Here is a 23,760-nt window from a genome sequence, read left to right as displayed (position 1 = left end):
CAACTCTACAAATCTTCCATAATAAACGTTCTATTCATTCTTTTGTTTAGACATTACACAATATAATCATGCTGCCTCATGTATGGCAAACTTTACCGTTCCCATGCAGGTGTCCTTCACGTCCACCCAGACTGAGTCAGACACCACTTCAGATGAGCCCACATGGTAGTACGCCACGATACGGAAGGAGGGGACCATGTCCTTGGTCACTGGTAAGGACAACGTCACTAGAGTCTGACCCTGTCTCTTGAACCTCTCAGCTTGCACAAGTTGTCCTTTGTTCAGGATCTGATTTAAAAAACAGTTGGCCACAAGTGAACACAAAGGTGCAAAAAAAGAACCATAAGAGACAGATAGAAAAAGTAAAGAACGTCCATAATTCATATCCAAATTCTGATTTAACTTAATGTAAGGGATAATGTATTGTCTTCTGGTCATTATAAGTCCTGACAAGGCGAACCCTGATCTCTCTATCTCTCTCTATGTCTATCTCTCTCTCTCACCAGATAGGTGAAGTCTTGATTGTTCTTCATGCCGGGGCTGTTGCCTACATAGAGGCTCATCTTGATTTGCTGGCCAATCGTCAGCTCACTGGTGGCCACCCCAATGTGCAGGTAGTTCCTGGAGCCGCCGGTGGTCCTGTACACCAAGGCCGTCATATTCCGCTCAGCTTGCCTGGACTCCAACAACCCTGGTACCTTAGTCCTCACCTGCAGTTAAGTGAGAATAAATAAAATGATGGCAGCATGTGAATATGATGGTACATACAGTACATTTGGATCTGTCTTAATGTCTGTATGAATGCACGGCAGAAGCAGGCATCCCGGTTCCAGAAAGATCATTACCTGATCTACCTGGCTGCTAATTAGGATGAGCTGGTTTACTAAATGGTTAGATCAAATACTTGGCGGGACTTTTACTTTTTGAACCCAGGATGTCTGCCTCTGGCGCACGGAAAGGTAAAGTCTAACCTGTATAGACAGGGTGTTATCCCCATCAAGTGTGTTCACTGTAACCTTGGCCAATCCATTTTCTCTGGTTGTTGCTTGTATGCTTCCATCTGTGGCCGTTATTACTTCTATCACAATGTCTCTTGCAGGCAGGTGATCCGGAGTACTAACATAGACCTGTTCAAAAGATAAAAAAGGGAAAACATTATAAACAACATACATCGATATTAAATGAACGCCATATTTTACAGTATTGTATTATTATTATGTAGTTGTTTTATATTTTAGAGATTAATGTTTATTTATTTAGATTTAACAATAAAATAGCTTTGTTAGTTGTTGAAGTAAACAAGTAGTTAGATGGTCATCTAACATCAGCCATACCGAGATGTCAAAGGGCATTCCTGGCTTGAAGTATCTTGGGGTCGCCTTGAAGTTAATGGTGTAAGGAGACGTGACTATTGGTATGCCTTCCTTCTTGGCCTCCACCATTTCACTGCCTAGGAGACATTTAAATGTACATTCATGTTCATTTACACTTTACACAGACGGTCTACTGCAGTCATTTCAGACCAGTGTGAATTTTCTTCAATGTGCAGGTAATCTTGCCCTGGCAGAACTCCAGAAGACACATTGATCCATTAATTCCCTGTCAACTCATTATCTTCTCACAAATCATCCTCAACTGTGGCATGCCTCAAGGCTCAATTCTTAGACCCATATTGGTGATGATGTTTTCTAAATGGGTGTATTGTGCAAATGTGCAATACAATTGAAGTCATAGAGATATCTCATTCATCAACCACAGACACACAAACACACACTCACATAAATATAAACATACCTTGGCAGATCCTTACCTGTTTCTGTTAACACGCTTACTTTCACGTACAGAGACGAGCCAACCAACTGGTTTATGTCTGTAAATGTGTCTCTTATCTGCTCTTGTGTCAGTATAGCCTCTCCTTTGCCTTCTCTAATCTGTGGGGCAGCCAGAGGAGCATATAAGGGGAAGCTGAAGGAATAATCGTGCCCATTGACAATGTGAAATACTGTAGAGCATTTGGCCTTGCCGTGGGTTTGTGTTCCCCATGGGCTTTTTCATTATTCTAAATGTGCTCACCTCAACTCTCCTCAAAGACGCAGGCAGACTTTTCTTCACATTGTCCTGTGTCAACACACCAAACATCACCAAGCCAGTGCCCGTCACCTCTCTCCCATGGAAATACCTGAATTTGGAAATTGACAAAATTGGATATGATCTACTTGGGTTTGGTTTGAACTCAGTTATAGAGACAAATCAACTTACAGGTAGTGACAGCATTGCGTTTCGTTCAGTTACTAACAGCTGTACCTTCTTCCCTATCCTGACTATCCCTCGTGTCCGTCACTTGACTTCACTAGAACTGTTATTCTATTCTATACGAGTAGTACTTATTGCTGCACTAACAATATCATAGTGGCAGTGTACCTTTACTGTACCTTTATTCTACCTTGGTTGCTGTAAGTTGCTAAATGACTAAATGTACATTTAAATGTAAACATACAGTTTCCTTACATTTAAGTCTCACCTTGCTAAGATGTCAACTGTAAGGTCATCATCATCAACATAAAAGAAAGGTGACTTTGGAATCAGGGTGACCTCATAGCTGGGCAGAGCTGAAAGGAGAGATGTGTTCAGATGTGTAGACTAAATATTCTTACACCTCCTTAAGGCTTATGAAATATTTATTTCCTGACACTTTTAATCACAAAGGTCTCTTTCACCATATGTCTTGACCTCAAACTGAGTTGTGAAGTTTTTCTGTGGAGTGCTCTTGAACCGGGTGACCACCTTCCAAATGCCGAAGCTATAAAAAAAAGGGAAAAAAGTTATCTGTTCTTTAGAATGAAAACAGTGCCACACAATGGATGTTTTAATGACTCATCGTGTAAAAGATTTGGTACCTGGCAATGTCAGGAAGCTTGATCTCTCCAGATCTAATGCCTTTATTCGGGAAGAGGATTTCTCTGGAAATGGTGATTTTATCAGGGGTCTAAGTGAGAAACAAAATGTAAGTGTAAGAAATATAGAAATGGTCAAACAATCAGGGCAATAAGTGTTATTATACAACATAATTACAACATTTGGATATTTTACACTTTATGTAGATATCCAAAGCACATACAACGACAAAACAAAAGACTAATAGCACTACTGTCAAAATAGCAACACAGATACAAGTAGTAAGTACAGCCAGTTACCATGATTTCCACAAAGATTCCGGAGTCAACTGGCTTGAGTCCTGGACTCAGGGAGAAAATTCTGTATCTCACTGCAGAAAGACAGGCATGGCAATGGGGACAGACAGGCAAGATATCAGACAGGCATGGCAATGGGGACAGACAGGCAAGATATCAGACAGGCATGGCAATGGGGACAGACAGGCATGGCAATGGGGACAGACAGGCAAGATATCAGACAGGTCTTGCTTGACTATGGGTGTGCTTCACAAGGAAAACGATGCAGAATACTGCAATCAAGTTCTGTATCATTCTACGACTATTAAGAACAACACTGAAAGTAGTCTCTCTCTGTCTCTCTGTCACACACACACACACACACACACACACACACACACACACACACACACAGAGAGAGAGACACACACCACGGACCTGTGCTTGAAGGGGTGTATATGGTTTTGTCTGTTTGCACAAATATATATCCTGATTGGAAGGAGAGCAGCACAATCTTCTCTAGAGTGCGGTCCTGGAAGGTGGCTTGCAGGTAAACATACATATTCTCATCTGTGTCCAAACCAAAGAGGTCTCTGCCATCAGGGATCTGTGGATTGAAGTGGGCCCTGCGTCATTTACTGGTGTAGTTGCCATAACTACCGAATATTTGTTAGATACAGATATGTCTTCTTGAAGCAACAGTAAGTGCATGCAATACAAAAATACAGTATTATCTTGATACATGGCACGGCTAGTGTGTTTTGTAGTTTATTTTGATACACTTAAAATTAGGGTATTTGATATTTGTGACCCGAGCTGACATAATGAGTCACAAGTTGCACATTCTATTTGTGTGTGTGCATGTGTGTGTGTGTGTGTGTGCGTGTGTGTGTGTGTGCATGTGTGTGTGTGTATGTGTGTGTGTGTGTGCGTGTGTGTGTGTGTGTGTGTGTGTGTGTGTGCGTCTGTGTGTGTGTGTGTGTGTGTGTGTGTGTGTGCGTGTGTGTGCGTGTGTGTGTGTGTGCGTGTGTGTGTGTGTGCGCATGTTTATGTGTGTTCTTAATGTACCTATTAAATGATACAAAATGCAAAATGCCTATTAAATAATGCAAAATACAATCTCACTCACGGTAATCTCAGTAAGAGCCAGGTAGTTGTTTGCTGCGTTCAGGGTCACAGTCCTAGTGTCAATCACCCTGGTCTTTCTGGGGAAATCCATCACAGTGAGCGTGACCTCAAAGGCATCGCCAGCGTAGTCCTGGGCCTCCACCAACACCTTCTCAGGAGTGCCCACCCTCAGGAGGTTAGGAGCCGTCATCACATAGCTGAGGGGGTCAGAGTTGAAAGGTCAAAGGTGAACTGATAGAGGTTTGACCGTGAATTACAGCCTTTTGTGTGTGTGTGTGTGTGTGTGTACATCTGTGCATGACTGTACATGCATAAGTGTGTGTGTGTGTGTGTGCACGCACATGTGTGTACTGTACGTAAACAGGCTACTCACAGTGGGTCACATGTTGAGAGAGCGGGGAGAGAGAGAGCCACAGCGGCCACACACACCACCACCAGGTCCACACGCATCCTGTACCGCCTGTCTGATCCTGGGTCTGTGCAGTTCTGAGTTCTACCCCCAAAATCTGTGGATTTCTGTGTTTTTGTGTTGTGTGCTTCTCAACTCGAAGTGTTAGAAGCAAGCCCCACCCACACTCTCCAGTTCCAGGAAAGGCTCTTGGGTAATCATGATCATGGTGGTAGGAAAGTGGGGGGGGGGGGGGGGGGGGTCTGGGGGGGTTAGCAAGAAGAGAAAGATGATTGTGAAAGATGACCAAAAGAAACATGTGAAAGTAAATGCTGACACTGGGGAATTCCGTAAGGGAAGTACAGAAACAGTTTTGGTCACACACATGCAAATGCACATGCACACTCTCTATCTCTCTCTCTCTCTCTCTCTCTCAAATTCAAATTCAAATTCAAATTTAAAATGCTCTCTCACTCTCACTCTCTCTTTCTCTCCCACTCTCACTCTCACTCTTCTCTCTCTCTCTCTCTCTCTCTCTCTCTCTCTCTCTCTCTCTCTCTCTCTCTCTCTCTCTCACACACACACACACACACCTGCTGTTTAGACTCACGGCCAGACCCAGATAATGTTAGTCCTCATCTCTGGGTAAAGGCTAAATATATGTCAACACATGATGCAATAAAGCCGAAGCACCATTTCCTGTTCAAGTACAGCACGCCAAATAGCCTACATGTGAGTGTCAAGCAACGATTGATGTTGAAATATGTGACGTGTTTAGTAAAGTTAGATTGCCATCTAGTGGCATAATTAAATAATATCCTCCTCATAGTAACACAATAATACTTCATAACCCTTCATAAAATTACAGAGGAATTACAATAGTGGATGGAAAGCTGCTGGCTTAATGTTGGTGGGGAGATTCCTGGAAAAAAAACATTGAATCACTTAATCTTTGAGTTCATACAAACCGTACCAAAAAACCTTCGTTCTTGAGATATAACACTCAAGGTGTTTTTGACCTTGACATTTGACCTTTGACCTTCAACATCAATTCACTTAATCTTCAAGTCAATACAAACACTCATACAAAATTTCAGGCATGTATGTCAAGGCATTCTTGAGATATCGCACTCAGAGTATTCATCAAGGGCGTAGGTTTGGTCTGAGCTTTGGTGGGGACACACTGTGCATTACACCAGGGGTCTCAAACACCCGGCCCGCGACGTATGACAAAATAATAATGTAATCCGGCCCTTGAGGCTATTAATTGCGACAAACAACGATACTGATTAAAATAGACGATAGATCCAGGCACGGTGACAAATCTCATTTGTAGGCCTACTCTGCTCCACTATGTGCAAGACATCCAGAGCTTGATTCAAACCCAAAATTGCTGCGCAAAGTTTTCAGGAAATACTTGTATTACACGCGAGAAACACAAAGACGTGCATATGTAATGACGCGGAAGCGATGCAGGCCATAGTGTTGCAGAAATTGAAGCAGAAATTAAGCAGAAATAGGCCTACACCAAATGTTGAAAAACGTTCACGTGTGATGAAGTATTAGGTAAGCTATGTTATTCACCTATTCTAATTCTGAAGGAGAATATCCTTTTGGAGATTATGATCGATCGTCTATGACAGTGATAGTCACGGTGCGTCTGTGAATGGAGGTGCGTGTATACAACGGTGTCCACTAAGCATACCATGCTTGTTTCGACCCTCTGCCCAACATAGCTTGGAGGTTGCAGTGGTAATCGTGATGATAGTGTCCTTAATGGATGTGGTACAGACAGCAGGGATAGTAGAAATAGGGCTCTAAAGAACTACAAAGTCACCCGCAATATGATGCGAACTTCTGGGTACTGCAGATTACCCGCGATAGGAACTGTTTGACCAGAATACTTTATTGTAGGCCTATATTGTAGTAATCTATTACTAAACCACAACATCTTAGGTGTTGGTATACATCTTAGGTGTTTTCCTGTTAATTTGTTATGTGGGTAATATGAAAAAAGGAAAGTAAACCTGCTTAAATATGTTCATCCAATATTTACTGAAAGGTGCATAATTTGAAGTGCTTGCCATCCAGTGACAAATTAGATGGGTAAATTTACCCCCTTCATAAACTTTTGTTTTACTCAAAGATTTTTACATTTACAGTAGGACTTTATCTCTGACCACTTTCAAGCCATGGCCTTTTGACATTTTGATATAAAAATCCAATGGTGTTGGCAATGGCTTTCTTAACCCTGATGCCTAGTTTGCCAGGTTATAACAAAAAGTTATGAGAGGAAATATTTTTATTTGGTGTGAAACACACACACATACCTGTTTTTATGTTTTTCATTTATTTTATAATTTGTATAAATATTTATTTTATCATTATTTTATTTATAAGCTAAGGTTGCTAGCACAGGTGTCTAAAACTAGATAAAAACACTTGCACTTTCTGTTTGCAGTTTTGTATGGTATTTGAAAAAAAGAACATTGCATTTTCAGAAATAGCCTGCCCTCCAATCAGATGACGTTGGCAGAATTGGCCCCCAGCTCATTTGAGTTTGAGACCCCTGCATTACACCGTTGTGTTCGGTAAGGTCTGCTGTTTATTCTGATATATGGTTTGTCATGTGTTGCGTGAAGAGTGTGTAGGCCTACGATATTCCACCAAGACGAATGGATGTGGAGATGGGCGCAGAGAATAATTATTAAATCTCTTGAAGTTATTTTTCTCGCGAACTGTTTATCACAGCAAATAGTGGCTAACTAGCACCGTTTAAAAGCTGAGAAAAGGCTCTTTCATGTGACACATGTGTGATGAGTAGCCTACTTCTTGAGGAGTTCAACAGAGAAGAATGGGTGAATTTGGAGACTGCGGCTCACTGGTAGTTATTATAGATAACTTCAAATCAGCGCGATTTACCCTTGTAGGCTACTGAACATTACAAGATCTGTACGAGGTGATTCACAGCACTAAAGTGAGAAATGATTAAACTCTTTGTGTAGCGCATGTGAGCACCCCATTTCAACCTGAATATTGGTGGGGACATTTCAGTCGTAATTTGACATTGGTGTGGACACGTCCTTCGGTCCCCACGCAAATCTACGCCCCTGGTATTCATGGACTTGACCTTTGACCTTTCACCTCCAACATCAACTCACTTCATCTTTGAGTCCATACAAACACTTGTACCAAATTTGAAGCATATGCGTCAAGCCCTTCTGGAGATATAATGCGCAAAGCATGATACAAGGATACAAGGATACAAGGAAGTTTATTGTCACATGCATATAGTTACTGGAAGTAAGAAATGCAGTGAAATTATGTCTGGTGTCAGCCTATTTGTGCATTAATGGGGGGGGGGGGGGGTAAAGAGTGCAGTAGAAGAGGGGTTTAGTAGATTAAGTGGCAAGGGCTGCATAAAAAAGGTGGGGGAGGATTGGGATTGGGTGGGGGGCACCAACAAGGAGCACCCAAGAGCAACAGGGGCAAGGAAAAACTCCTTTACCAAGGAAGAAACCTTGGGCAGATCCACGGCTCAAGAGATATGGCTTTGACTTTTATTTTGACACGCGGGAAACACTTAAACAGAATGTGTAGTTTTATGGAGCACCAGATTGTATTCACTAGAAGCTGAGACAGTTGATTTCACAGGTGACACCTTTGTCAGTGTTCTAATTAGCCCGGGAACTACTCTGGGAGCTTAACAAGCGCAGCTGCCTTTAGGCCATTATGACATCACAGCCTTTGAAGTCTAAGGGGGGAAATTGAGCTTTTTAACATTTTTAATCCCCTATTTCTCAAAAAGTATAAACTTTATAAAAAAATCTGAAATAATAACTCTCTTGCCCCACTCCAGACCTTCAGAACGGTTATTTCAACATGTCTGTACGTTAAGCGGTTAGAGTCGCATTAATTCTTGAAAAGGTAAAAAGAAAAGGTTATAATAATAACTAGAAATGTAATGCCAGAGGAATTACAATAGTGGATGGAAAGCTGCTGGCTTAATGTTGGTGGGGAGATTCCTGGAAAAAAAACATGGATGTGGATGACAGGAAAAAAAACAGGATGTGTAGTTTTAGGGAGCGCCAGATTGTATGCATTAGAAGCTGAGACAGTTCGCTCTGTGCAAGACTCTACTTCCGTTCTACTTCCGCTCTCTTGAGTGTGCGATCCACTCCTTCCGGCAAGATGGCGCTGTTTTACACTCGGTGTCTTCAGGAGCTGCCAAAGCTTACTATATCGGACGTCCACAGGCTCGTCCGTAATGGATGCTCTGCCCCCCGGAGTAAACGGGAAAAGGGGTACAAGATGTATCTGTCAAGTTTCATTGACAACTATGAAGGTGAGTGTAAAATTGACAGCAAAACACATTCACATTGTGCTATCGCTAACTAACTAGCTAGCAGTAGCCAGACCCGTAGCTTCTATAGCTAAATATAGATCTCTCTCTCTCTGATATGATCGCGGCTCTGGCAGTAGCTATGTGTGTTGTTAACATTTAGGTCAGTTGTCCTGTAGAGATTTTAGATTTGTAGTATCATCAGTTGTTTTTAACGTTTTTTAGTTGAGGTGCATATTATGACCTAAACAAAAACGCAGCACCCTGTAATGCACTAACGTTTCAGAACTAGAGGAAACGATTCAATCAGACGCAGAGAGAACATAACCTATCGCTATCGGACACTAAATTTAGACAGCTGTCAAGTTAGGATTAATATGAGATTTTCAGAGCCCCGATCAAGATTTTTAGTGCCCGCGATCAAAATTAATTCAAAACCATCCTTGTCCGTGTTTGATCGACTTACGAGTGGAAAAGAAGTGTGTTTTGTCTAACATTACATGAATTATGTTGAATTCCCAGTATCAAACAAAGACCCTGCAGGGAGGGTGACCGTCAGGGCTGTATGTTATAGGTCCATGAGGAAACACGAGAAGCCTCACGACCTCAGAGTAGGGTGGACAACATGTGTTTAACCAGTTCAGTTCAAGATCAATTCAGTTATCAGTTCAAATCAGATTCTGGGGTGTTCGTGCGGCTATAGTTGGTGGTGTAGATGTAGAATAACAATAATACAATTTAAGTCTGTGTATTTGACAATAAGAAACCTAAGTGTGTTTATTTGACCTAAACCTGAACTGTACTTTCATGGACACTCCAGAAACTGGTTATACTGCTCCCGTTCTTTGGAGTATAAGTTTAAGTAAGCCTATTCATGGTGGGAACATTAGTCAGTATGAGGTAAGAGCTGACTTTGTACCCTCAATCTAGGCTATACAAATCTGTTCAACGCTTTACTAACACTATTGTTCTAACTATCATAATACCCAGTGTTTCCCACAGAATTGATTCTATTTGTGGTGGTATGCAGAATTAACTCGAATGCAACAGTTTTTAACAAATTAGTGCAGCGCGGTTATGATTCTAACCAGATTTAAGCACAATTTAGTACAACCAGGAAAATCATTGTGTGGTGGTCAATGTTGATATTGTGGTGGGCCGCCACAAATAAGTCAATGTATGGGAAACACTGTAATAGCAATAAAATGGTGAGGCAGGCTTATTTGTTCTGGTTGTTCTGGTAGCCTAATGAATCATACCGCTACTGTTTGCTTGAACGATTAGCCTGCTCTCACTTCTCACCTTTAGTATTTTTTTAATAGTTGTTATGTAATGACTTAGTCTAATTGTAATACTAAAATCATGTTTTATTCATAGATTACTTTTGAGGGCAGCTCACCCATTAAAATCGCTGTGGCTGAGTGTTCCTGTGTGGCTGGAAACGCTCTCTGCAACCACAATGTTGCACTACTATACCAGACCACAGCGTACTCTACACTTCAGCTGAAAGCAGTACCACCTGTCCTGAGCTGCACAGAAACTGAGCAGCGATGGCATAAACCACGAACACTGGTAAGTACAAAAGAACTTAGGCTAATCATTAATTATTGATGTCTCATTTATTTTGGAAATTGGATATAAAAAAATTGCAATAAAGACAAAACAAGCGCATCATTACCACATATTTTACAGTTAGCTAAGGTAGCTCTGCCAATCACATTGTTTATTTGTTTGTTTACTGTGATAGGGTGTGAAACCAGGCAGAGTGGGTAACATGGTCTTCATCTCAACAAAACCCAAGGCAAGACAGTACACAGCTGCTGATGGTGTAAGGTAATAAGGTCACTGTCAAGTAATAATGTATTCTGCAGTCATTGTCAGATTCTTTTTGGTTTTGAGAGTTATTCATGGGTTTCATCAGGTCCCTTTCCACAGGTGTATTAATCAAGCACCATGCAGTCTGCATTCATAATCATGATGCTTAATTTTATACACCTGTGGAAAGGGACCTGATGAAACTCATGAATAGTTTCTTCTTTTTTTTTATGACATAACTGTTTTCAAAGGAGCAAGCGCTACAAAGCAGTGCGGGGGGACTTGCCAGACCCAGATGTCCTGAAGGTCGATGAGGCATACCAGGACTTCACGGCAGACCTTGCTCCGCTAATTACCACACTATCCATAAGTAGTGATGTCCCCCTCGTCGACTCAGCCTTTGGGACCGTTCAAGAAGGCAGCCCTATTTCATACCAGCACCCAGTGCCAGTGAGTAGGGTAATCATCCAACACCCAGACGCACCCCCTCCACCACCCCTGCCGTTAGATGGTCACAGGCTGGACCCAACCACATGTTCCTTTGTGTGCACTCACCAACAACACCTAAATGTAATGTCGCTTAACATCACTTTCGACATGGCAAGATCCATCGAGATGGCCACGAGAGAACAGAGTGGCAGCGCAGAGTGGCACAACCTGAGAAAGATGAGGCTCACCTCCTCTAGGTTCCGGGAGGTGTGCCATGTCCGAGGCCACAGCTCTGCAGAGAACCTTGCAGAACGCATCCGCAAAGGTGGGGCCCAGACGGCCTTAATGAAGAGGGGGCTGGCACTGGAGCCAGTTGCTATCCAAGAGTATGCACACTTAAAAAATGTTAACTACTGGCCATCAGGATTTGTCATCCATCCTGATGCTCCCTGGCTCGGATCCTCTCCAGATGGTCTCGTTTTTGACCCGACAGAGGTACCACCATTCGGGCTGGTGGAGGTGAAGTGCCCCAACGTAAAGAGTTATGTGGACTGCGGATATCTGCACATGCAGAGTGGCGCCTTGCGCCTGAAGCCAGGTCACAGCTACTATTGGCAGGTGCAAGGCCAGCTACTTATCACTGGGATGCAGTGGTGTGATTTTGTAGTTTTTGCAGAGGAGGACCTTCTTGTACAGAGAATTTATAAGGATGCTGGGGTCGCTAGGGTTATTAGGGAGAAGGGGGATTATTTCTTTTTCTATCATTACTTGATCTGATCTTTTAAAAATCAATGATTCATTCAATCAGTTCTTTTTCAATCAGTTGATAAATGTTCTTGTTCTGGTTTTATTGTTCATCTTTACAAATCTATACAAAGCCTGAACTAATAGTAGGTTTCATTGTTCATCTTTACAAATCTATACAAAGCCTGAACTAATAGTAGGTTTCATTGTTCATCTTTACAAACCTATACAAAGCCTGAAGTGATAATTGTCACTAATGAAGGCCTGCAATTGACCTGAGACCATACCTTTTGTACTGATTGAAATGAGAGCCCAAGTGTAAAAATCTATGTGGATTGTTGATACTGGATTATTGAATAAGTGTTGTTCAATATTTACTTATTAAATTCTACATGTTGTAATGTCATCTCTGTGTATTTTCATTTTCATTTCAGTAAAAACCCAAAGCCAATGTAACGATGACAATGACACAAAGACTTTTTTTAGAAGCAAGATAGGTCTTTAATTCATTGCTGAGTTGCCCATGCCTTCACTAACGGCCCATTCTGGTAATTGACCAGGAAGCAGGCCACACTGAACAGTTCATCAATGTTCCCACATATAGACAGTGGTATCTCCTTGTCGAACAGTTTGTTCTCTTTCACTCTCCTTATGCACCTCTCCACATGCACTCTCAGACGTGCAATTGATTGTGTCTGTCTGACATCCTCCCGACTCATTTGCTGTTTTTTGCTGAGAAAGGCAGGCCGGTACACCTTGCAAGGAGCAAGGTTGTCCACAACAAACCCTTTGTCCACCATGATCGCCATACCTGGTTTCAGCAGCTTTACAATCCCGGACTGCTTGAAGATCTCGCGATCGCTCATAGAGCCTGCATACAGTCCAGACACAAAGGTGACAGCACCGTGGGGTGCCATGCCAATCAAGGCCTTGAATGTAGTGTGTGACTTGTAGGTAGAGAAAACCTCACTCTGAAGCAGCAGAGAGGATGGCGACTGACAGAATATCTCTGTACAATCAAGGATCACCTGTGTATCAGAAAAAGCTGCAAACTCAACTGGCAGGTGAGCTCTCACTACCTCTGGCGGAATCCAAAGGCGCTGGCTTCCCAACAGGCAGTACAAAAAATGAGTCCATGTGGAGATGATCCGACTTGCAGTAGTGCGGTGTATGCTGAACCTCTCTGCAAGGTCCCTGGGAGGAAAACCCACTGACAGGTACATCAGGAACAGCAGAAACTCATCAATCGGTCTCAGTTTCTGTTGTGATATAAAAACAAAAAGCCTCTGTTTAGTTACTCTGACATTGTTATTACAGAATCAAATTAAATCAGAAAATAATACCAATATCAGCTGGTTGGCTTTTACTTTTTTGTTAGATATTCTATATAGGTGCAAACAATCGGATTTTTGGTTATTTAACCATCAGTTAACTTAGTTAACATCAGTTAAAAACAGGCATTTTACTTTGGATAGACAATAGCAATACAACATAGGAGTGATTAACGTCAAAAAATCTAGAAAATACAAACCAATAGGGGTTAATTACAAAATAAAACAGTTTGTATCCAATTTCAGAGTTACAACTCTTAATATGCACGTCATGTTACCACATTTGTCACTTACCGTTGTTGGGTGATGAACTGTGCTGATGCTGGCAGAGGCTGTCTTTGCGCTTGTTATGCGCACCATCTTGTGGGTCACGGCAGGTTCAATTAAATTCCAAAATACCATGAAACTCCTGTAGGACGCAAACCTGGTATAAAAGCGCACGTCCTCATCTGATGCAGACAGGCGCTCTATCCCAAAACGCTGGCGAAGTTTGAGGACTTCCAACTGCTGTTGTAGCTCCCTAACCTGGCGACGTAGAGCTTCGTTCTCGTCGGCCAAATTACTCGCCCTCGCTCCTGTTTGAGGGACTACAGAGTAGTCATGATCTGGTGGAGCAATTTCGGTCTCCATCTCCGAGTCCGAGTCTGACTCTGGGGCAGGACTCTCGGCTCGCGGACGCCGTTCCCAGACGCTCGGTCGGGGCGCAGGTAGTTCGTACCCATTCCATGAGAAGTAAACGGGTACGGCTCCCTTTTTCAGCCTCCTCAACCCCCCGGCAGTCACGTTAAAATCAGCCTGCTTAAAATGCCGACTACAGACTCGGGTGTTTTTGGTCGGGTTGAAGTCATCCCTCCGGATCTTCTGCATCCACTCAGCCCGTACCGCAGCGTCAACAGGGAATACATGAAAGCTGACTTCTCTGTTGTAACGTGACGAAACGGTACATAACGGCACACAACAATGAAGTGCTGAGGCTCTCACCCTCTGAAAGGCAAGTCGCCTCTCTTTAATCCTAAAAACACTCATTGTAAAGAAATATCTCTGGTAATGGAACTCGGTCGCTGTTGTCTATGGTTGTCTCTCACTCTCGCGTCTCCCGCTCTCGCTGTCAAATCACCGGAAGTTTTCACCGGAAGTACTGGCGCGCACACTCAAGTTCGAACGTCAACTGTCGCCATTATTGTGCTCAGAGCGAGTTGGATTCACAGGTGACACCTGTGCCAGTGTTCTGATTAGCCCGGGAACTACTCTGGGAGCTTAACGAGCGCAGCTGGCTTTAGGCCATTATGACATCACAGCCATTCAAGTCTATGGGGGAAAAATGAGCTTTTTAACATTTTTAATCCCCTATTTCTATAAGTATAAACGTTTAAAAAAAATCTGAAATAATAACTCTCTTGCCCCACTCCAGACTTTCAGAACGGTTATTTCAAAATGTCTGTACGTTAAGCGGTTAGAGTCGCATTCATTCTTGAAAAGGTAAAAAGAAAAGGTTATAATAAGAAGAAGCCAGGAGATTTCAAGATAGTGGATTCCATCCACTATAATGACTGTTGCCTTACTGAAAGGTGAAGCTTTAGAATGAATTTGACAATGTCAGTATACCTATAAAGAGTCAGTATACCTAAAAAAGTGAAAAGTACTCCAAACCAAATGAAGCTGATACTGTTGCAATTATCAATTTCGTATGAATGAGTGCTGGTCAGATTCTCTCAAACTGCTCTCAAACACTGCACGGCTTCCTGGTCACTGTGGCAACCAACTGGCAGGTGAACCTTATCAGAGTAACAAACACAAAGACACAGCTGCTATCGAGGAGTGGGTGGGGACAATATCCAAAACCTTGTCGTCCGTGAAAAGGAGAGGACAAGTATATGAATGTTTTTGTGTGTGTGTGTGTGTGTGTGTGTGTGTGTGAAAGAGAGAGAGAGACAGAAAGACAGTGAGAGAGAGAGAGAGACAGACAGAGTGAGAGAGACAAAGAGATACAAAGAGAGAGACAGACAGACAGAAAGAAAGGAGAAAGAGAGAGGGGAGGGAAGATAGAGAGAGTATTTGACTATGACTATGAGTTCAGCACCTGACTGGCAGTGAGGATGTCTAAGGGAATAGAGCAGGAGACACAGAGGGAGAGAGAGGAGAGCTGAGCAGAACGCACTAATGGAGATTTGGGTCGGCTTCATCTTAGTCACACTCTTCACCTTTAGCCTGGCACCCACAGGTAAGGCCAAACAGGTTTAAACATGTATTTAGGCACCCACAGGACAGGTAATTTCAAACAGGTTTATTCATGTATTTAGGCACCCACAGGTAAGGCCAAACAGGTTTATACATGCATTTAGGCACCCACAGGTAAGGCCAAACAATGTATTTAGGCACCCACAAGTAAGGCCAAACAAACATGTATAAGGCAAAAAATCAATAACCCTCCGCACACTGACACAGACTTTACTCGTTTATTTTAAGTGAACAATGCGTTTTGCATGTATAGCGTCAGCAGGTTCGCTCAGGTAATAGTTTTAGGTACTTAGGTGTTAGTTAAGTTTATTCATGTATTTGGGCATTAGATTGCATTTGTGATACAGTTAATAGTACTTTACTTTACAAGTACAAGATAGCCTATTTTACAGCAGCTCTTAACACAACCTGTGTGTTTTATGGTAATCTTTTGCCTCATTGATAGTGTGTAGTACAGTATGTAAGCAGCTCAGTGAAAAAGATGTTTGGAGTATTGAGGAGCATGTCTGCAGCAGGTTCTGTGTCAGAACATGTGGAGTCACGGGACCTGGCGTCTGTGGTGCGGAATCTGACCCGGTTCTCGTCTCCATGGGTGCGGCCGGTCCGGTTCTGGGAGAGGCCGGTGAAGGTCAATGTGGACATGAGGGTTCTCGCGATACTTAACGTGGTGAGTGTGTGTGTGTGTGTGTGTGTGTGGATGACAGTGTTGGGAGGAATGCATTAAGAAAGTAATGTAATTACAGTAATGCATTACTTTTTGCTGTAATACAGTAATGTAAGGCATTACCAATACAATTTCAGTAATATTTTACTCGGTACAATTCTAGTTACTTTGCTTTTTAATCCAAAATTGAGAAATGCTCAATTGGCACCAGAGAAGATTATCCAATAATTAAAAAAGTCCTCTATGCTGGTCCTGGAATTTGATTGCCTTGTTTAGATGACTGTAGAAAGGGAATTTGAGTTATCTCTGCCATTCATAAAACAGATCTAACATGGTTAGGCTATACTTCTCATTTCAAGCAGTGAGAATAACTAAAATGTTCCTTTTACAGACAAAGATCGTAGCCATTATTCTCAAACTATTTGCATTAAGTCTACACCACTGTAAGTGGAAGGATAGGCAACCAGCAATGATGAGAACCATTTAAAGTCAACATGCAATTTCATTATGGCTATATTTTACTATATTAAGTTGTGAGTGACCTTTGGCCTTTGGGGCCTACATTGTTCCATGAGCCATAACTGCAACCATTACAGTATATTGTTCTTTTGTTAGCCTTAAGCCTAGCTCAGTCATTATGCCATACCACATCACCTCTTGTCGTGTAATGAGCTGCATTGAACACATGAAGAAATCCATATTTCCTGTTATTTTGGTGAAAGTAATGCAAACGTAGTGTAATGCCTTACAATTCAAAGACAGTAATATTGTAATGTAACAAATTACTTTGAAAAGACAATAACAAGTAATAAATATAATGCATTACGCTTTTGAAGTAACTTGCCCAACACTGGTGGGTGAGTGTGTGTGAGTATGTGTGTGTGTGTGTGTGTGTGTGTGTGTGTGTGTGTACTGGATGTGGTGGGTTGGGCCTATTAGGGAGAAATACCTCACTGGTGATATTCATTGTAATCTGGTCTTCATCTTCATTAATATAATGCACACCTTACAGAATGAGAAAGAGGAAGAGATAAAGCTGCATGTTATCATCAGTCAGGTAAGTGTTACTGTCCTGTGAATTAGCATCAATCATTAATCTCTGTTGCAAACACCCATCCAAACACACATTTACAACATTGGATATGAGAATTGAAGAATATGCATACAGTATATTCATTCATTCATTCATTCAACCTTTATTTATTCTCGGTTCATTGAGGGTAGTCCTCATTTTCAGTGAAGCCGAGATTACAGAAACAATGAAATAACAAGAGATATAGTATAATAATTGTGGTAAAAACAAAAATATATATGTATATGTACATATATATATTCAATCAGTTCATCTATCTATATCATCTATAACTTCAATCAATTCATAATACATAATATTTCAAATGTTAATTAGGAGTGCTATGTCTGCCCTTCCCCTGTCCTGATTGGCTGTTGTATCTGTCCATTATGGTCAGGGGTGGAAGGATGAACATGTGTGGTGGAATGCTTCTTCGTATGGAGGATTGGAACACATCTCTCTACCCTCGACTCTGATATGGACCCCTGACATCGCCGTCCGGGAGGCGTGAGTGGTGTGTGTGTCTGTGTGTGTGTCTTGGAGAGAGAGAGAGAGAGAGAGAGAGAGTTTGTGTGTATGCATGCAGGGTGTGTGTGCATGCATGCACATATGTGTGTGACCAAAACTGTACTTCTCTGTAGGAATTTCCAAGACTCAAATTCAAATGATACTTTCTAACATTACTTCTACTTCCTTGGGGGATGTCATAGACTGCTTTATGTAACTATATGTGTATAGATAGATAGATAGATAGATAGATAGATAACCTGTTTGTGTGTATATATGTGTGTGTGTGTGTGTTTGTGTGTTCGCGTGCATTCGTGTGTGTGTGTGAGTGTGAGTGTATGCGTGTGTGTGTGTGAGTGTGTGTACATGTGTGTGTGTATGTGTGTGTTAGGATCTCTGAGGAGAGGCAGCACACAGACGCCTTTGTGAGAGTGAACAGTAGTGGCTGGGTCAGCAGGGAGGAGGTTGTCATGGTGACCCTGCGCTGTGATCTGGCCATGATGCTCTTCCCCTTCGACACGCAACACTGCAACCTCACCCTCCACTCCCACCTACATACAGGTACGCACACAAACACACACACACATACGCACACAGACACACACACACACACACAGACACACGCCACAGAAATACACTGACACTGATACAAGGCAAAAACACTCACAGTGTGTGTATGGGGGTGTATCTGTGTGTGTCGGGCGGGGGCGGGGGGGGGGGGGGCATCTATGTGTGTGTGTGTGTGTGTGTGTGTGTCTATGAGAGTGTGCGCACATGTGTGTTTGTTGAGTGTGACTGAGTGTGCGGATGTGTGTGTGTGTGTGTGTGAGGGGGGGTATATCTGTGTGTGTGAGTGTGCGTACATGTGTGTTTGAGTGTGTGTATGTGTGTGTGCGCATGTGTGTGTGTGTGTGTGCGCATGTGTGTGTGTGTGTGCGCGCATGTGTGTGTGTGTGTGTGTGCGTATGTGTGTGTGTGTGTGTGTGTGCGCATGTGTGTGCGCATGTGTGTGTGTGTGTGTATGTGCGTACATGTGTGTGTGTGTGCAGTTCAGGAACTGGAGCTGTGTTTGGAACAGTCCAGTGTGCTGAGCAGGACCCTCATTCCCGTCAGCACTCACGGCGAATGGGATCTCACCTCCCACGCACGCGGCGTCACCCTCGGCCAATCCCACGCCGGACGCCCACACTCCCAGCTCACCTTTCAGGTAGCTCTCTGGACAACATGCTCCACACTCACACTCACCTTTCACTGAAACGCCTGAAACACATGATGTGATGGTGGCATATCACAGGTTTTGGAGAGATGTCAGTATCACTGGAGGCTTATTTACTGTATTATCTGCTGCTCTCTCTCTCTCTCCAATTCAATTAAAAGATGCTTTATTGACATGACACAAAAGGTATTTGCATTGCCAAAGTAATCATACAAAAACTCTCACAAAACTCTTTATCTCTCTCTCGCTCTATCTCTTGCTGTCTATCTTGAATTTCCCCTGGGGATCAATAAAGTATCTATCTATCTATCTCTGCTGTATGTGCCTCTATTCCTCTCACACCAAGCCTCTTCCTCTCTCTCTTTCTATCTATCTATCTATCGATCTGTCTGCCTGCCTGCCTGTCTATGGTGTGCCTGGCATGTTTCCCATCTATCAATGACCCCCCCCCCCCCCCCCCTCTCTAGCTGGGTCAGCACTCTCTCTCTCTCCATCTCTAGCTGGGTCTAAGTCAACATTCTCTCTCTCTCTCTCTCTCTCTCTCTCTCTCCCTCTCTAGCTGGGTCTAAGTCAGCACTCTCTCTCTCTCTCTCTCTCTCTCTCCATCTCTAGCTGGGTCTAAGTCACCACTCTCTCTCTCTCTCTCTAGCTGGGTCTAAGTCACCACTCTCTCTCTCTCTCTCTCTCTCTCTCTCTCTAGCTGGGTCTAAGTCGCCACTCCCTGTTCTACGTCTTGAACCTGCTGGTGCCCAGCGCCCTGGTCATGCTGGTGGACCTGGCTGGCTTCTGCATCCCTGTGGACAGTGCCGAGCGGCTTCCCTTCAAGGTGACCCTGTTGCTAGGATACACCGTCTACCTGCTCCTCGCCACCGACCTGCTGCCCCCTTTCAGGGACAGCACGCCCATGCTGGGTGAGCGAGGGAAAGGGTGTGTGTGTGTGTGTGTGTGTGTGTATTTATTTCCAGGTGTGTATCTGGTGGGGTGTCTGGTGTTCCTGTCCTTGAGCTTGTGTGTGTGTGTGTGTGTGTGTGTGTGTTTTGTGTGTGTTTATTTTCAGGTGTGTATCTGGTGTTCCTGTCCCTGAGCTTGTCGGTGTGTGTGTGTGTGTGTGTGTGTGTGTTTATTTCCAGGTTTGTATCTGGTGGTGTGCCTGGTGTTCCTGTTCCTGAGCTTGTCGGTGTGTGTGTGTGTGTGTGTGTGTGTGTTTATTTCCAGGTGTGTATCTGGGGGTGTGCCTGGTGTTCCTGTCCCTGAGCTTGTGTGTGTGTGTGTGTGTGTTTATTTCCAGGTGTGTATCTGGGGGTGTGCCTGGTGTTCCTGTCCCTGAGCTTGTGTGTGTGTGTGTGTGTGTGTGTGTGTGTATTTCCAGGTGTGTATCTGGTGGTGTGGCTGGTGTTCCTGTCCCTGAGCTTGTGTGTGTGTGTGTGTGTGTGTGTGTGTGTGTGTATTTCCAGGTGTGTATCTGGTGGTGTGCCTGGTGTTCCTGTCCCTGAGCTTGAGTGAGAGTGCGCTGCTGCTTGCTCTGGGTCAGCATGACACTCACACCAGTGACCAGCCCAGTCCACTGTACAGAATGGCCCTGAGGATGAACTTACACCTGCCGCCACCAGAGGACGCTCGTCGGCAACATGAGTCAAGTAGCAGGCGTGTCAAGAGAGGTGAGAACACCACCACAGTAAGGAGTACTCTTCTGGACACTCACAATGTGGCCACATCATTTCCTCATACTATTCCTACTGTTTTTTTTTGTTTTTGTTTCGTTCAATCCCCTTAGTCCAGCTGTCTACTAAAACACAACATTATTCTGTATGGATTATACACCAGACCTATGTACAGTATGCATCTATGTAGGGATATGTATGTATGTATGTGCGCATGTATGTATGCATGTATGTATATATGTGTGCATGTATGTATGCATGTGTGTATACAGTATGTACGAGTATGTGTGTATTTATGTATGTGTGTATACAGAATGTATGCATGTACGTATGTGTGTGTGTATTTATATGTATGTGTGTATGTACTGTGTGTATGTATGTATGTATGTATGTATGTATGTGTCTGCATGTGTGAATGTATGTGTGTATGTATGCATGTATGTATGTGTCTGTATGTTTGTATGTATGTGTCTGTATGTGTGTATGTATGTATGGATGTATGTGTCTGCATGTGTGAATGTATGTGTGCATGTATGTATGTGTCTGTATGTGTGTGTGTATGTATGTATGTATGTATGTATGCATGTGTGTCTATATGTGTGCATGTATGTGTCTGTATGTATGTGTCTGTATGTGTGTGTCTGTATGTATGTATGTATGTATGTATGCATGTGTGTATATATGTGTGTATGTATGTGTGTCTGCATGTGTGAATGTATGTATGCATGTATGTATGTGTCTGTATGTGTGTGTCTGTATGTATGTGTCTGTATGTGTGTATGTATGTATGTATATATGTGTGCATGTATGTATGCATGTGTGTATACAGCATGTACCCGTATGTGTGTATTTATGTATGTGTGTATACAGAATGTATGCATGTACGTATGTGTGTGTGTATTTATGTATGTATGTGTGTATGTACTGTATGTATGTATGTATGTATATATGTATGCATGTACGTGTGTATGAACTGTATGTTTCATTCCTGGCAGGTTTACAGCGCTCCTTCAGTGTCGGTGAGGCCTGTGGGCGGGACTGTGTGGTGCGTGCCCTGGGGGAGGAGCTCGAGGACGTGGGCGAGGAGGTGCGGCGTCTGAACGTGCGGCGCAGCGAGCGCAACGACGCGCTCCGTCTGATGGAGGCGCTGGACTCCGTCTGCTTCCGCCTGTATGCAGCAGCGCTGGCCGTGTTCAGTCTGAGCCTGGGTCTTCTGTGGTCCACCAACCACTGACAGGGCTCAGGGCATGGAAAAGTGAATGGATGAGTAAATGACCAGTGAAAGGATGAATGAATGACCAGTGAAAGAATGAATGAATGAATGAATAAATGAATAAATGAATGAATGAATGAATGAATGAGTCACTAGATTAATTATTAAATAAATGGATGGATAAATTAATGAATGCTTAATCAAATCCTTGAATAGGGATACAAATTAACCATAGAATAAATGCATTAATAAAATGTGTGCTAAATGGTTATTGCATGAGTTTTGGTTGATCTATGACTGATGCCACACCATGCCTTATCTTGCTTTGTAAATTAGCCTGTAACCTCTTACTCCAAGACAGAAGTCACCCTCAACTTTCAAAAAGGTGGTTGTTTGCCACAACGCTGATTAAGAAGTTGATTTGTTGAACTGTAGTTAATCTAATTGGAGTTTGTGCGCGTTCACATAAAAGGGGCGGGTTGCAGCGCAAGTCACCACTTTCAATGATGACACAACCACCTTATTTTATGGATGAGGAATGCACAATTATTATAACAAGTTACGAGGAATTAAAACCCACTACAACAAAAATCAAATACGTCGGCAGCAAAGAAAGCAAGGCAAGGCTGTTGGCAATGTATTGAAGATCGGGGTAGGCTAAATGCCTAAAAGTAAAGTTTTATTTCCACATTGTTGGAGCTACATTAGTTTGCTTTCAGTAGTGGTAAGTTAGTTAATAATTTGTTTATTATAATGATTTTGTTCACATTATTCTTTTGCTCATTTGTTTAGTTAATTGTTTTGATTTATATGTTTAGTCTTTATTTTTGGTTAATTTACTATAATATTTGGTTTAGACACCAGGGGGCAGTAGTGGGCACAGGTAAAGGTGAATATAGGAAGAGACTTTCTAATGAGGAGACACAGCACTCAAAAAATACTCCATAGAAATGCATGGGGCTAGTTTGTCACGCCAATATGGCCGTTGTCTACACATATCCCACCCCTTCCTCGGCCAAACGTCGACATGTGAATACATTGAGCCAATCATGTGGTGTGATGTGAATACATTGAGCCAATCATATGGTGTGTTGTGAAGACATCGTGCCAATCATGTGTTGTGATCTCGCCGCTGGAGCAAGATTGGTGTCGTGAAGCCTTGCGCACGCGCAGTTCGACCCAAAGACTGTGCCCGATGAGTGCCCATAAAACGTTGGTAAATGGCCGCCGAGTGGAGGGACTTGCCTAAAAGGACTTTGATATAGGTAGGAAGTAGGGGGAGGCCTGTATGCAGGCGGTATACTTCAAAAAAGTCATCTGCCAAGAAAAAGAAGAAGAAGGCCTGTATGCACCTGGGTGGTGGGCACATGGTTTTTTACCAGCGCGAGAGATGCCGTATATTGTTTGCTGCAGCTGGAACAAAATAAACCAGCCACAAAACCCGAATCCAGCCTGGAATTGATTGCAGCCTATGTCTTGCCTGCGTCACCTGCCCAGGGTGCCAGAAGTTGTCGTTTGAATGTTTGATTTAAGTTTAATTGTCTTTTGTTGACAAATGGCCACTACACACACGTTCTTATGTGTTACGGAAGATTAATAGCTTGCGGAATGTCACACCAAATAAGGAAGGCCTATAGTTAGAAATTGTGATAATAAAATATGTAGATTTTGGTAGTTTGGTCTTTATGTAGCCTTGACCATAGCTATCTAATAGGCTATTCATGGGTTTCATCAGGTCCCTTTCCACAGGTGTAGCAACTTAAGCACCTTAATTATCAATGCAGACTGCATGGTGCTTGATTAATACACCTGTGGAAAGGGACCTGATGAAACCCATGAATA

General features: G+C 42.9%; 4 protein-coding genes across 7 annotated transcripts in view; 2 read left to right on the top strand and 2 right to left on the bottom strand.

Annotated features, from left to right (window-relative positions):
• The window catches only part of LOC121719385 (complement C3-like), a 34,523-nt gene extending 29,680 nt beyond the window's left edge, over window positions 1-4,843 (bottom strand). The window contains exons 1-13 of one of the 2 annotated variants that reach the window (XM_042104928.1): window positions 4,672-4,843; window positions 4,300-4,495; window positions 3,609-3,777; window positions 3,195-3,265; window positions 2,898-2,986; window positions 2,718-2,800; window positions 2,522-2,609; window positions 2,074-2,179; window positions 1,811-1,931; window positions 1,335-1,450; window positions 972-1,127; window positions 504-710; window positions 97-288 (exon numbers count right to left, since the gene is read on the bottom strand). In XM_042104928.1, coding sequence (XP_041960862.1) covers window positions 97-288; window positions 504-710; window positions 972-1,127; window positions 1,335-1,450; window positions 1,811-1,931; window positions 2,074-2,179; window positions 2,522-2,609; window positions 2,718-2,800; window positions 2,898-2,986; window positions 3,195-3,265; window positions 3,609-3,777; window positions 4,300-4,495; window positions 4,672-4,748 — 1,671 coding nt within the window. In that variant the 5' untranslated portion in view covers window positions 4,749-4,843. The remainder of the gene's footprint in view (window positions 1-96; window positions 289-503; window positions 711-971; window positions 1,128-1,334; window positions 1,451-1,810; window positions 1,932-2,073; window positions 2,180-2,521; window positions 2,610-2,717; window positions 2,801-2,897; window positions 2,987-3,194; window positions 3,266-3,608; window positions 3,778-4,299; window positions 4,496-4,671) is intronic. The other variant, XM_042104927.1, reaches the window with a different exon arrangement.
• Window positions 4,844-8,812: 3,969 nt separating this feature from the next.
• LOC121719584 lies at window positions 8,813-12,422 on the top strand. The gene is made up of 5 exons (XM_042105340.1): window positions 8,813-9,031; window positions 10,406-10,600; window positions 10,776-10,861; window positions 11,095-11,493; window positions 12,013-12,422. Exons 1-5 carry the CDS (start codon window positions 8,954-8,956, stop codon window positions 12,047-12,049), a joined length of 795 nt encoding a protein of 264 aa, XP_041961274.1. The 5' UTR covers window positions 8,813-8,953; the 3' UTR covers window positions 12,050-12,422.
• LOC121719469 lies at window positions 12,100-14,558 on the bottom strand. The gene is made up of 3 exons (XM_042105136.1): window positions 13,642-14,558; window positions 12,241-13,275; window positions 12,100-12,190 (listed from the first exon to the last, which is right to left on the bottom strand). Exons 1-2 carry the CDS (start codon window positions 14,371-14,373, stop codon window positions 12,523-12,525), a joined length of 1,485 nt encoding a protein of 494 aa, XP_041961070.1. The 5' UTR covers window positions 14,374-14,558; the 3' UTR covers window positions 12,100-12,190; window positions 12,241-12,522.
• A 600-nt stretch (window positions 14,559-15,158) lies between these two features.
• On the top strand, window positions 15,159-22,275 carry LOC121719486 (5-hydroxytryptamine receptor 3A-like). Of its 3 annotated transcripts, none has more exons than XM_042105181.1 (9): window positions 15,159-15,568; window positions 16,101-16,252; window positions 17,262-17,306; window positions 17,719-17,828; window positions 18,220-18,389; window positions 18,878-19,035; window positions 19,745-19,955; window positions 20,499-20,702; window positions 21,701-22,275. In XM_042105181.1, exons 1-9 carry the CDS (start codon window positions 15,508-15,510, stop codon window positions 21,937-21,939), a joined length of 1,350 nt encoding a protein of 449 aa, XP_041961115.1. In that variant the 5' UTR covers window positions 15,159-15,507; the 3' UTR covers window positions 21,940-22,275. The 3 variants fall into 3 exon arrangements, with proteins under 3 accessions (XP_041961115.1, XP_041961114.1, XP_041961116.1); XM_042105180.1 differs by having other exon boundaries at window positions 16,098-16,252; XM_042105182.1 differs by lacking the exon at window positions 18,878-19,035 and having other exon boundaries at window positions 16,098-16,252; window positions 19,745-19,870.
• The last annotated feature ends 1,485 nt before the right edge of the window (window positions 22,276-23,760 follow it).

The sequence above is a fragment of the Alosa sapidissima genome, chromosome 9 (genome assembly GCF_018492685.1).
Source record: "Alosa sapidissima isolate fAloSap1 chromosome 9, fAloSap1.pri, whole genome shotgun sequence".
NCBI classification, from domain to species: domain Eukaryota; kingdom Metazoa; phylum Chordata; class Actinopteri; order Clupeiformes; family Clupeidae; genus Alosa; species Alosa sapidissima.
This window is presented reverse-complemented; position numbering and strand designations above follow the sequence as displayed.

Coding starts and splice junctions, on each gene's coding strand:
- LOC121719584 (XM_042105340.1), top strand. CDS start 8,954: ATGGATGCTCTGCCCCCCGGAGTAAACGGGAAAAGGGGTACAAGATGT. Junction 10,862..11,094: donor ACAGCTGCTGATGGTGTAAG/GTAATAAGGTCA, acceptor CTGTTTTCAAAG/GAGCAAGCGCTACAAAGCAG. Junction 11,494..12,012: donor CAGAGTGGCAGCGCAGAGTG/GCACAACCTGAG, acceptor TATTAGGGAGAA/GGGGGATTATTTCTTTTTCT.
- LOC121719469 (XM_042105136.1), bottom strand. CDS start 14,373: ATGAGTGTTTTTAGGATTAAAGAGAGGCGACTTGCCTTTCAGAGGGTG. Junction 13,276..13,641: donor CAGTTCATCACCCAACAACG/GTAAGTGACAAA, acceptor ATATCACAACAG/AAACTGAGACCGATTGATGA.
- LOC121719486 (XM_042105180.1), top strand. CDS start 15,508: ATGGAGATTTGGGTCGGCTTCATCTTAGTCACACTCTTCACCTTTAGC. Junction 17,829..18,219: donor GACATCGCCGTCCGGGAGGC/GTGAGTGGTGTG, acceptor TGTGTGTGTTAG/GATCTCTGAGGAGAGGCAGC. Junction 18,390..18,877: donor CCACTCCCACCTACATACAG/GTACGCACACAA, acceptor GTGTGTGTGCAG/TTCAGGAACTGGAGCTGTGT.